This window comes from Centrocercus urophasianus, unplaced genomic scaffold (genome assembly GCF_019232065.1).
Source record: "Centrocercus urophasianus isolate 14NV4802_14NV808 unplaced genomic scaffold, USGS_Curo_1.0 seq_10, whole genome shotgun sequence".
Classification (NCBI taxonomy): domain Eukaryota; kingdom Metazoa; phylum Chordata; class Aves; order Galliformes; family Phasianidae; genus Centrocercus; species Centrocercus urophasianus.
Window position 1 is genome coordinate 14817835 of NW_024884142.1, and position 12623 is coordinate 14830457.

General features: G+C 34.6%; 1 protein-coding gene across 1 annotated transcript in view; it reads right to left on the reverse strand.

The window, feature by feature from the left end:
• Positions 1–12623, reverse strand: part of CSMD1 (CUB and Sushi multiple domains 1) — a 988742-nt gene that overhangs the window by 141880 nt on the left and 834239 nt on the right. Inside the window, exons 27-30 of the mRNA XM_042815127.1 lie at positions 9968–10159; positions 8237–8375; positions 4113–4300; positions 1783–1977 (exon numbers count right to left, since the gene is read on the reverse strand). Coding sequence (XP_042671061.1) covers positions 1783–1977; positions 4113–4300; positions 8237–8375; positions 9968–10159 — 714 coding nt within the window. The remainder of the gene's footprint in view (positions 1–1782; positions 1978–4112; positions 4301–8236; positions 8376–9967; positions 10160–12623) is intronic.

The following is a 12623-nucleotide window of genomic DNA, read 5'->3' on the forward strand; positions in this document are numbered from 1 at the left end:
GAAAAAAAAAAATGCACCCAGTGACATTTATCAATGCTTACTGAATATTTATGGAGACCAAGCAGTGCTGTGAGTGCAGTAAGGAAGTGGGCAGTGCATTTTAGCAGTAATGACAGCAACAGTGGGTCACCTCCATTGCTGTAGATTTTTAATGAGCACAGCATGCAGGCTCTTGTTCATTGTTGGTGAAAGCTCAGAATTAACAGCAATGACTGTGTTGACAAAAAGCATTTTGTAGTCGAGAATTTGCTCTATAAAATAGAGCTATTGTGCTCCTTGCATTAGTTTCCGCAGAAATAAAAGGAGGCATTACTTTCAGAGTGACTTTAGAATTGAGGCCCAAGACAGTTCCTCTTCAATCGATGAGGCCCAGGCAAGGCAAAAGGTTGGACATCCATGATCTAAACCACTACAGTGTTTCCTTAAATGCCAGACCAAGCTCAAACCAGAAAGAAAAATCTTTATTTTTCGGGGGTAATTTATTTTTTTCCTTATCAGAAAACTTATCCAGTTTATAGATTCACTCAGATGTAAGAGCACGAAGATACCTGATCATTCATTTCTTAATTTCTGCTTCTTTGGACATAACAAGAAAATTTAAAATAGACATCACTAGTTGTCACCTTGGAATGAGAATTTTATTCACTGAGGCAGAAACTTGATGTTATGTCTCAGAATTATGTATAACTAATTCATCTATGATGATAGGCATATACAGTAATGATAGGTATACGATCATAATAATAATATAAATAGTACAATGAATTTTATTCCTTGTAGGAAATTCTGCTTAGCTTCCAGCTAATAACCTATTTCTCTTATCTAAAATGCTTGAAAATAAAGTTGCATACTTCTTCTTCATTCTGGGTTCTCCATTCCATGTTTTTCTATTTTGGTTACAAAATAATTCCACAGCCTCCATGCCTTTCTCTTTTTGTGGCTTAATTCAATAGGCAGCTAAGCACAACACAATGTCTGCTCAATCCCCCAATGGGATTGGGGAGAAAACTCATGTATTATATCCTTATCTCATGTATTGAGATAAGGACAGTTTAATAAGAAGGAAAAAGAGGAAAAGAAGAAAGATGAAAAAATAAAGAAAAACAAACAAAAATAAAGAAGAAAACAAAGAAGAAACAAAATGAGTGATGAACAATGCAACTGCTCTACCAGCCAATCAGTGCCCAGTCTCTCAGAAATAGCCTCCTTAGTCAGCTCCCCCCAGTTTTCATGGTTGAACATGGTTGACTCCATATTGTGTGGAAAATCTCTTTGATATGGTTGAGACAGCTCTTCTTGTTGTGTTCCTTCCCTGCTTTTTCTGCATGCATTTGTAAACACTGCCCAGTAATATCTAAAACATCAGAATGTTATAAATACTATTTTAATAAGAAATCTAAAATGGCACCATGCCAGCTACCATGAAGAAGATTAATTCTATTCCAGCTGAAACCATCACATCCTTAAATTGACATAATCCATAATGCTGTAAATATTCTGCTTGCATCTTAAAAGACAAGTTTAGATTATATGTGGATGTGTGTGTGTATGTATGTATGTTTATACATCTCTGTATGTAATGTCTTCTGTATCTTCAGGCCCATGCTGGAAGGACATCAACTAAGAACCTGCATTAGGTTTTACCTATCTCTGCTACACACAACCATCAATGTCTCTAATTCTATCCCCCAAAGAACTGCATGTGCCACTGTACACGACAAAAAAAATATATAGTCAGTAACACTGAGGAGACAAGAGAAATGGTAAGATAATGGTAGATACCATTACAAGATGGCAGTGCTCTGTTCCATGCTGGCTTTCCATCTGTACCAATTACACATGTAATAGTTGAAGGATCAATAATTTTATATCCAGAGTCACACTGGTAAGTAATAGTTGAACCAAGCTTAAAGTCTGTTCCAATTCTTGTTCCATTCATGATGTTTCCAGGATCAAAACAAGCTTCCCGTGGCTTTTCTGTTAAAGTGAATGAAAAAAAATCTATATACACTTTCAGCTTAAAACATATATATATATATTTTTCATGGTTTTGTTTCCAGTCAGTCATTTTCGCATTCCTATATGTTTACAAGATCATGAACATTTGCATAAAATTGGCTATGAGGACAAGAAAATCACAAAGAAAAGACCTAGTCTGCACCATTTTTTTTCCCACCTATTGTTAGCAGAACTGCCCAAAGGTTCAATGACTTCCATGAAGTACAGTAGTGCAGAAGAAAATGTAATTTCTAGAATCCATACCTTAATACTATGATATTTTTAAACTAAACAGTATACTCAGTATCAGAAAGATGGTTAGAAAGCTGTCATACTATGGAATAACTAAAAATTTTAAAGTGCGTTCTTACTTTATTTATCATACTTAAGAACACCTAGTAGCTGGAGCTTTGCAGGTAATGAAGCAAGCACAGAAGTTACTTTCTGGAATTAACTAATATTTAAGAAATCTTTAAATCAAAGTGAGTGTTGACATTGATGTTAACAAGGTTATTTCGTTCATAAGGCATATTAAAATACAAAGAAAAGAGAAAGGAGACAAATGTGTATTAGAAGTGATTTTGTTTAAAGCGTATGCTTGAGATGATCTTAAAAAATGTAGGGTTAAGGGTTGGAATGTTATAAGTAAATAAACAAAAACAATATCAGTATTATTATACTGTTGATGTCATACATTTTGTTAACAATGACTTAAATACAACACAGTCCATTTAAAACCTATGAAAAATATGTCAGATAACTTCTGAAAATAATATTTTGCTAAGTAACTGAACTCTAGGAGGCAAGGATGCACCTAATACAAATGAGATGCAAAGTCTTTTTATTGAAAAGTTCAAGGGTGCAATTCATAGTCAGAATTTATACCATTCCTCCTTCCTTTTTGAAATGATAATATAGCAATATATTTTAAATAAAATACTCAAGGGAAATTTTCAAAAAGCCAATCTGGACTGGCATATAAGTCAATAAGCAGAAATGGAAATAAATATATATTTTTTAAGAAAATATTAGTTAACATAATTATAGTGTAGAATTATAAGGCACAAATTGCTTATTTATTATGGTAACTTTTCAAAATACATTGTTTTAATAACATATTTTCTTTTTCTTCCATTTTGACTGCATAAAGGCACATAAGTCAGACTACACTGAGAATAGAAAATACTAAATATGGAAGTATTCCATTTTTAAGAATATATATTTTTTTCAAGTTTAGAAAGGAATAAATAGACAAGAATTTAATCATCTATGGCAGTGTGATAACTGCTTTGGGAAGGAAAGGCTTTCCAATACACAGAATAATGTGTAGTGATAGATAAAAGATGCAGAATAAATATAAAAATAATGTAACATTTCTTTTTAACTTCTCTCTGCTTCATTGTCATTTCTACTCTCTTTAGTGTTGTTTTCTTTTTTTTTGTTGTTCTTACATTTTTGATGTGTACATTATATATTTTATTTTAACTGTCAAGAATAAGAAGCTGAGGCAGCACCTTTGCTCATGAGAAACAGCTTGACTGAATCCATGCAGAGATGACAATTAAGTCAAAGACAGCATCTGGACCAGAAACAAACCAGCTTTTAACCTGTGTGTTTATGTGTGCGTGTATTTAATTAAAAGAAAATATAACCTATTCTCTGTCAAAAAGCAATTGGCACTCTCCCTATTCTTCCCTGAAAACAAAAATGCAAATGGTCTTCTGCAACAGTTAGTCAACAGACACATATGCAGATTCTGAAGCAATGTGGAAAGGAAAATGTATTGGTATGAATCAGCCAAGAAACACCAACAGTCATGTCTTGCAATTGCGTGAGACAATTCCTTTGCAAATGCTACTTTTTATGTGCATCTCCTATTTTTATTTTTTTTTCCTGGAAGCTGAAAATGCATATAGTAATGTGAAAGATTTCATGAAAAAGAGCTTCTGTGTTTCTCAACACATTTACAGAAAACTTTTTATAACCTGTGTTTATGTAAAAGGGTATCAGTTCAATATGAATACGTCTAGAATTAAACAGACTTGAGTCTCAGTAAATCTAATTAACATTTCTTTCCTTTCATATGTTACCACAGATTAGGATAAGAACAATACCTTTATAATCAATAGCAAATCCTGACATTCCAACAGAAGCATCACTGCGAAAAGCCAGAAACAGACTGTTACTGCTGCTCTCTATTCTTTCAGGAGCCTGTGAGCCTTGAAAACTGCCAATTAGAGGACTGTTGGAATCTTCCCCTTCATAAATATGTAGAAAATCATAACTGGGCTCCATATTGAAACTGAAAAGAAGAAGAGAATTAAGTCTTAGATTATTTTTCATGAATTAAACAAGACTGTAACTGTGGCTGCCAATCTTCTGCCTAACACATTTTCTTTTCCAGAAATAAAAATCTTTTAAGCATGATTTACAGTGAAAATGTATTGTCTTTAGATGGAGTTCTCCTTACCACTGATATGAACAAACTGAGCTTTCCAGAAGATCTACTATAAGGCCAAAGATCTACTATCCAAGCTCCACTCACAGCCGTTAATAAGAAACATACACTCCGCCCTATGTTAAATACTTTTCTCAAGATAGGATGAAACATTTGCTGCAGAAGGCTGCATCTTACTACTGATCACAGGAATGATCCAGATAACATGCTTATTAATTTAAGCAATTTAAGTCAAGTTTTTACTGGACTAAACTAGAATATATTAATTCCACTCATCACAAACATCAATTCACCACCTTAGAAACAAGATGCTTTCCTATGAAAGATCTCTGATCTATGACAGATCTCTGTCATGGAACTTTGTTCATATCCAAATTTAATAAGAGAATTGTAGTGAATTAATCAGAGAAATTATAGTGAATAATTAACATTCTTGAAAAACTAGAAGCTCCTCTGGACCTGCTCCAACATCTCCATGTCCTTCTTGTGTTGGTGGCTCCGGAACTGGACACAGTACTCCAGCTGGGATCTCACAAGAGCTGAGTAGAGGGGTAGAATCACCTCCTGTGACCCACTGGTGATGCTTCTCTTGATGCAGTCCAGGATATGGCTGGCCTTTCGGGCTGCAAGCTCAGGTTCAGTCTTTCATCAACTGACACTCCCAAATCCTTCTCCTCACAGCTGCTTTTAAGCCATTTACTTCCTACCCTGTACTGGAATTGCCTGACCCAAGTGCAGGACCTTGCACTTGGCCTCATTGAACTTGAACACTGAACTTGAAGTTGGCATGGTCCCATCTCTCAAGGCTGTCCAGTTCCCCATGGATGGCATCACTTTCCTCTAGGGTGTTGACTGCACCACTCAGCTTGGTGTCATCTGCAAACCTGCTGAAGGTGCTCTCCATCCTACTGTCCATGTCATCTACAAAGATGTTAAATAACATCAGTCCCTACGCCAACCCCTGAGGAATGCCACTCATTACTGGTGTACATTTGGACATTGAGCTGTTGACTGCAGCTATCTGAATGCGACCATCCAGCTAGTTCCTTATCCAAAGAGAGGTCCATCTATCAAATCTATTTTTCTCCAGTTTGGTTACCAGGATGTCATGCAAGACAGTGTCAAATGCTTTCCACAAGTCCAGGTAGATGTTGTCAGTTCCATTCCTCCATCATAAAAGGCCGCTAACTTTGTCAGGCATGACTTGCCACTGGTGAAGCCAGGTTGGTTGTTACCAGTCACATCATCTTTATTTTCCATGTGCCTTAGTAGGTCCCTCAAGAGCATCAGCTCAATTATCTTGCCAGGCACAGAGGTGAGACTGACTGGCTTGTAATTTCCTGGATCATCTTTTTTTCCCTTCTAGGGAAATGTAGGCGTTATGTTTCCCCTTTTCCAATCAGTGAGAACCTTACCAGACTGCCATAATCTTTCAAATATGAGGGATAGCAGCTTGGTAACTTCATCCACCAGTTCCCTCAGAACTGACGGATGGATTTTGGTTAGTCCCATGGACCTGTGGACCTTTATTGGATGGTCTTGAACCTGATCTTCATCTACAGCAGGCAGATCTTTCTTCTTCCAGTTCTTACCTTTGCTTTCTGCAGCTTGGATGCTGTGGATAGAGCCCCTGCCACTGAGGCAAAGAAGTTTATCCATAGCTCTTGTGACCAGCTCTCTTCCTAGGCCTTTTATCACTGATATGCCTGTAGAATTTCTTCTTGCTCCCCTTATATCTTTGGCTAGATTTAATTATACCTGTGTTTTAGCTTTCCTAACCTGAGACCTGGCTACTCAAACTTCTTTGTAATCCTCCCAGGTAACCCATTCCCATTCTGCTCTCTATAGACTTCCTTTTTGCACTTAATTAAGTCCAGGAGCTCCTTGTTGATCCACGGAGGCCTGCTGGCATTCTTGTCAGACTTCCTTTTTCTCAGGATGCACTGCTTTCTTGGGCCCCTCTTCCTTCCAGGCCCTTATCCCATGTTATCCTTTTCCTAAGTAATGTCAAATGCAATTGGTTTTACATAATAAAGAATATTTTATGTTCTACTTTCAACAGCTAGGAGAAGCCACAAAAGAATATTTTGAAACTTTTGATAAGACAGGGATATCTTAGTTGGGAGCAAGAAGAATGAAAAGAAAGAGAAGTTTAGAAATCAGGAACAAGGAAGGGCCATTTCTTTACAAATAATTCAGGACTCAGCTGTGGCATACTGCTATAGAATAAAAAAAAAAATAGATAAAATGAAGAAAAACTTGTACATTAAGAAAGTGGATTTTGCAGATGTCAAAGAAAATTCAAATAAGTTATTGAAAGGATTGCAGAGTTATTTCTTCACTGACATTTTAAATAAAACTAGAGGTATATTGTGATAGTGTAGTGAGTTCCAACATTATATTTCCATATCAGTTCTCTAATACCAGGTTACCAGTGTGTACTCAAACACCTTTTCATTAGATAGGAATCTGTATTACTGTTCTCATCCATTTATACTGTAAATATTTTATTTGTTAAAAACGAAAAGTAGTTAAAGCATTCAGTTTAAGTCTGGTAACTAGATATATGCATACACAGATAACAGTGATAATAAGTTAAGTCATATTCCAATTTTCCTTCTTTTTTCTTTCTTTCTTTTTGTCCATCTTTCTGAAAATATTTACAAATGCCATAATCCAAAGCTTAATATGACCTATATAACAACCAGTCACCAGAACACAGGCTAGTATCCAAGATATTCTGCAGCATCATGTAGCATCAAAAGACAGGGAAGCTATAGCATAACTTTTTCTTTCAGATTTGTAAGGAAGATTTATTCTGTATTGAAAATTTAAGAACTTCTTGTGCAGAATATAGAAGTTAGGAAAGACTAGGGCAGTCACGTGTGACTACTGGAATACAATTATTTATAACATGTACTGGAATTATAGCATAAACTGCAAATTCCATTACACTTCTCATATATCATACTCCCTAAAACAGAATTTACAAAAAAATCTGAATACTGAATAACTCTAAGTTCCTTTCATCTTACTTCAAATGGGACATTTTACATGATTATTTAGGCATCCCGAAGACATATGCTACTTATCATACCTATAATGAGACATTTTCAAGAGCATAATTTATGGCTTACTATTTTCATCACTATTCTCATTCTTGCATACTGCTTGAAAAAATACTCAAAGAACAGATTTTTTTTTTAATTATTGATTAGATAACTTTCAGATTCCTCGTGCTTTGACTCTTTTATTTACTGTATATCAATATATTGTTAGAAAGCATGTTGCAGTCAATCAACAGACAAAACTGTTCTTTTTTTCTTTTTCTAAAAGAGGGTGCAAATTTTGCACATCAAAACCCTCAGAACTTGTACTTCTTTTTCTAAAATAATAATAATTGGACTACACCTGTTGAAGCAGAAAGCAATATTACTCTTAGCTTAAAAATGAAATTTAGGATACAAAACGAAAGGAAAAAAAAAAATTTCACTTGCCAAGATGATCACATAGACCTGATTCAATATGGGAAGTTTTTCAAAGCTTTTTTCCAGAGGTTACAGCAATTTTTGATGCTCAGGTACGTATTTGATTTCAAAAGTGACATATACCTATGCTATTTTAAGTTAATTTGAAACAAAGCTATAGCACATACTACGTATGCTCCAACATTAGAGCCATAGGATATGGTTAGAAGCTTTGAGAACTGATAAGTGATGCCGTTTTGAGACATGAGATTTGAAATTCTGTTAAACAGAGGCATTAATTCAGAAACAGTACCTTTTGAATATCAACGCAATGACAAAGTCAGGGTTTACTTTTATTCTCCAATCACATTCTTTCCCAGGAGGATATGGCTGTGGATAGTTAGGTGATAAAATAACTCCTGCTGGGCCTGTCAGGTTACCTCCACATGCAGCTGCCACAATGTAAAAAAAAAATAGGAATATGGTCACATTTTAAATTCACAAGTGTATGTTAGCTGTTAAATAGAAGTGAATTGACTTCTACATTTAATAACAAAAAACATTTGAACATAGCTTTCCCACTTCCACTTAGAAAACCTTTTTGTATTTTCCAGAAATAAAATGAGCTATTTTAATATTCAAAGTAAGCACAAGAAAAGCTCTTCATAAAAGAATAAAAATACTAAGTTGAATAGGAAGTGCTGTATATTCTTGCTATTACATGATCCCATCTTTGTCAAACTGAAGTTCTTATGTACAGGAAGTACTTTAATAGTTTAACAGTGTCATTCACAATGCAGCCCTTTTTGGTCAAAGATATAATACAAAGCAGCGCTGATTCAGTCAGTAAAATTATCTCCAATATATATTTAAAAAATCAAATATATTAATTTTCTTGCAATAAATTAAGCTTTAATTTTAAGCACATAAGAAGTCCAGCTTTCAAAGGTAATGATTTCACAGAAGCCTACCTCAAAAGCACAGTAGTCAGCATGGTTGCACATATATTACCAAGTCATGCAGACTGAACACATCTGGAGAATCAAGCTGTCGGTACTAAGGATTGGGCATCTGTACTGATCTGATTTACTCAATGATTCTATGACTGAATGCCTGTTTACGGTTGGAATAATTCACAGACCAAATGTTTCACTTTAGGTTCATTCAAAAGCTCCAGAACAACTGTAAATCATAAGCAAAATATTTACTTTGAAAGATCACTCCTAATCCAAAGGCAAATGTTCATAAGAATACTTCTTCTATTTTAGGAAAATAGAATAAACTTTTATTTTAATTTTTGGTGAATTTAATCAATGTTTCTATAGTTTTAATATTTTATTCATTATTTTTGGTCTGCTTTTTCCTATTTGTTTTTTCTTTATTCATAAGCAGACATTACAGGCAATGATTTACATGTTTTAAGATGTTCTGATAATTCAGCCTGAGAAAACCATGATCAAAATTTTAAGATATGAATGGAGCAGAAAACACTAAATCAGGAACAGAAGTCTCATAGAGATTATTCAGAGACAAATACACTTATTAAACAGAAGTAATCAGTAGCATACTAAAATAAAGACTTTACGGTAATTTAAAAACTGATATATAACACCTTTAAGAGAACTCCTAAAGTTTCTAATATTTTCATGTCTGCAGTAAAGACTATTTTTGTCTGCTTTCCCCTTCAAGGTCACGTTAAATATAAGGAAAAATAAAGATTTTTCTTTAAAAAAAAGTTCACAGTTTTTCCCCCAAATATACCTTTTTTCCTTTTCCTTTCCCTCCTCCCTCTTCCCTTTCCTCTTTTTTATTTTGACCAGATAGGGAAAAATAGAATTTGCACATCAAAGAAAGTGCATGAATCATCCAGACCTTTACACCCCAAGTCTTTTGATTTTTATTTAAAGATTTTAAATTTACCAATTATGCAAGTAAACACTTGTTTAGTAAACACTTTCATATTATTATGTACACATTATCCACTAGTTGAATAAGAAATATAATCTGTATTTTTCTGAAGTGGAGAATAACATCATCTCATTACCTATGCATGTAGGAGGATCAGGTTGCCAGAAGAATCGGTTATTCAGTTGCACACATGTAATTTTAGCTTGTCCTTGAAGCTGATAACCAGGGTCACATTGAAAGGTAGTAGTATCCCCAGGCTCTCTGCTGTCTCCATATCTGGTACCATTTTGTGGTGTTCCAGGATCGTTACAGGTTGATGCTATAGAAGCTTTAAGGAATCAAGAAATAAAAGGTCAATGATGTAGATACTACACATCTCTAATCAAAAGCACAGTATTTTTACAAGAGCATTCCAAACAAGGCAGTAGTATTTATTCATTATCTATCATCGGTATGAATTTTGTTCTTTTTTTTTTCTATGAGAATTTGCCCACTGAAATGCATCACAATTATCCCAGCTTCCTTAGTATAAAACATGGCTTGAGCCAAACAAACACAAGCTCTTCTTTCTTTCTTTCTTTCTTTCTTTCTTTCTTCCTTCCTTTCTTCCTTCCTTCCTTCCTTCCTTCCTTCCTTTCTTTCTTCCTGCCTTTTCTGCCTTTCTTTGCCTTTCTTTGCCTTCCTGCCTTCCTGCCTTCCTTTTCTTTCTTTCTTTCCATCCACAATGCAACAGAAGATCTAGTAACTCCTTTTTTAAAATTGCAATGTTTCAGTTATCAAAGCAAATTTCCTTATGCACTTTGATACCTTTTTGCACAATAGGGTAAGTAACATAATAACACTGCTTTATAGTCTTAATATCCATATCCAGCATGTAAATGTTATGCTTGCCCATCTGGCTGAAATAAAAGCAGTTTTAAGTAGTCCTGAATTTTCCTTTTCAGGGACATGCAATCACTTTTTCAAAGTATGCTTAAATTAATCAATTTCTGTTCTAGTTGTTACCCAAACATCTATTTTAGCAAACAGATTCCAGTGGGTGCAGAGAAAAAAATAATACTCATATTCCTCTTACCTTTTCTCAATCTATGCAAACATCTCTCATATTTTCAGGCTCTTGATTTGGATATAGATTTTGCTTTGTAAAAATGATTAATATATATTCGAGCAGAACCACCGCTATGGTATGACATAAAGCAACTAGCTCTCCAGAAAAGTACATACACAAATCTGTATTCATTACTGGAAGAAGAAGAGGCGAGGTTTCTTCTACTGGCCTCAAGTATTCAATATCCTGAGCTGCTGTAGAACACTGTAGGAAGGAAGGTCCCATCTCTGCAGACTCCTGTCACTGCATCACTGAGCTGCACTATGATTGCCATCACTCTAGACTGTTTCACCCAGTCATGTCCTTTTCAAAAACTTGGCCACAATTGTAAGAAAAGGCAAATAAAGAAGTCAAAAACCTAGTGTCAGAATAACTAACTGGTGAGCATCTACAAACAAGTCCCTCTATCCTTTTCACTGTCTTCATTCAGTCTAGTTTAAACTTCTTGTACCCAAGATCAAAGACATGTTAAGTCTGCTCCACCCACCTTTCTTCTCATCTGTACCACAAGAGGAATGCTTGAAAAATATAAAAATATCAACAATATTTTTTTTTCTTCTAGTATGACTCAGTTATACTCTCTGCACGCTCACACTTCAGACAACCAATTTATTCTTGAACTAATTCATAACCAGCTTCATTTTAAACCTGATGCCCTTTCAAAGTGTAATTTTGTTCTCATCTGTAAGATATGATCAGACCAATAACAAGGACTCAGAGATAAACTGATATAATTTATTGAAAGCATATATGACATTGTTAAATCTGTTTTCTACCACTTTCTTGGTTGATAAGCTAATATTATCATTACTTATGATAATGTATGTTGGCTGCACATTTTCCTACACTTTGAGAAAGAAGTGGCTATGCCTTTGGAGCAGTATGTAGCATATCAAGCAATTAGGTTACATTAAAGCACCAAAAATTACAGGTCCAAAATAAGAGTAGGAGCGTAATTATGCTTCGTGATCAGTTTCTATCGCTACAAATAGAGAGGGCATAGTCTCTTCCGAGCTTCTTTATATAGTATTAAATGTCACTGAGAAAAATTCTGTACTTGTTTTTGCACTGCTGTTTTTCCCACCTCTGGCACTACAGAGTCACAGTGAAAAATGAAATGTTATGATCATTACACAAGAGTAATTTATATAGGGCATCTAAATAATTGAAATTAGACTGAGGCTTTATTTGAAACATGAGCAAATATACACACAAAAACACAAAAGAAAAATGGCTTATGGGCAGTTTGCTGCCACTGAAACTTGGTAGTCATTTTTGTGGTTTGTTCTCCTGTAACAATCACTGCCAACTGTTTATGCTGGAATAAGAACAAACATAGAATCTGATTAGAAATAACCTGCAGAGCAGAACCAAAAAAACAGCTTCAAAAACAATTAAAAGGAAACAAATATTTCTTCAGATTAGACATTCAAGCTCTGCATTTCCATTGACCATTATGCAGTGCACATGTGGACATCTGAACTGACACACAAATTTAGGTGTCTTCACTTGAAATTGCATTACACCTCAAAATTATTTATTTATTTATTTATTTATTTATTTAAGGAAGGAATCAGACTTTATTACGCTGGTTGTGGTTTATTTATTTATCTATCTATTTACTTATTAATTTATTTATTTTAGGAAGGAATCAGACTTTATTACGCTGGTTGTGGTTTAAAAT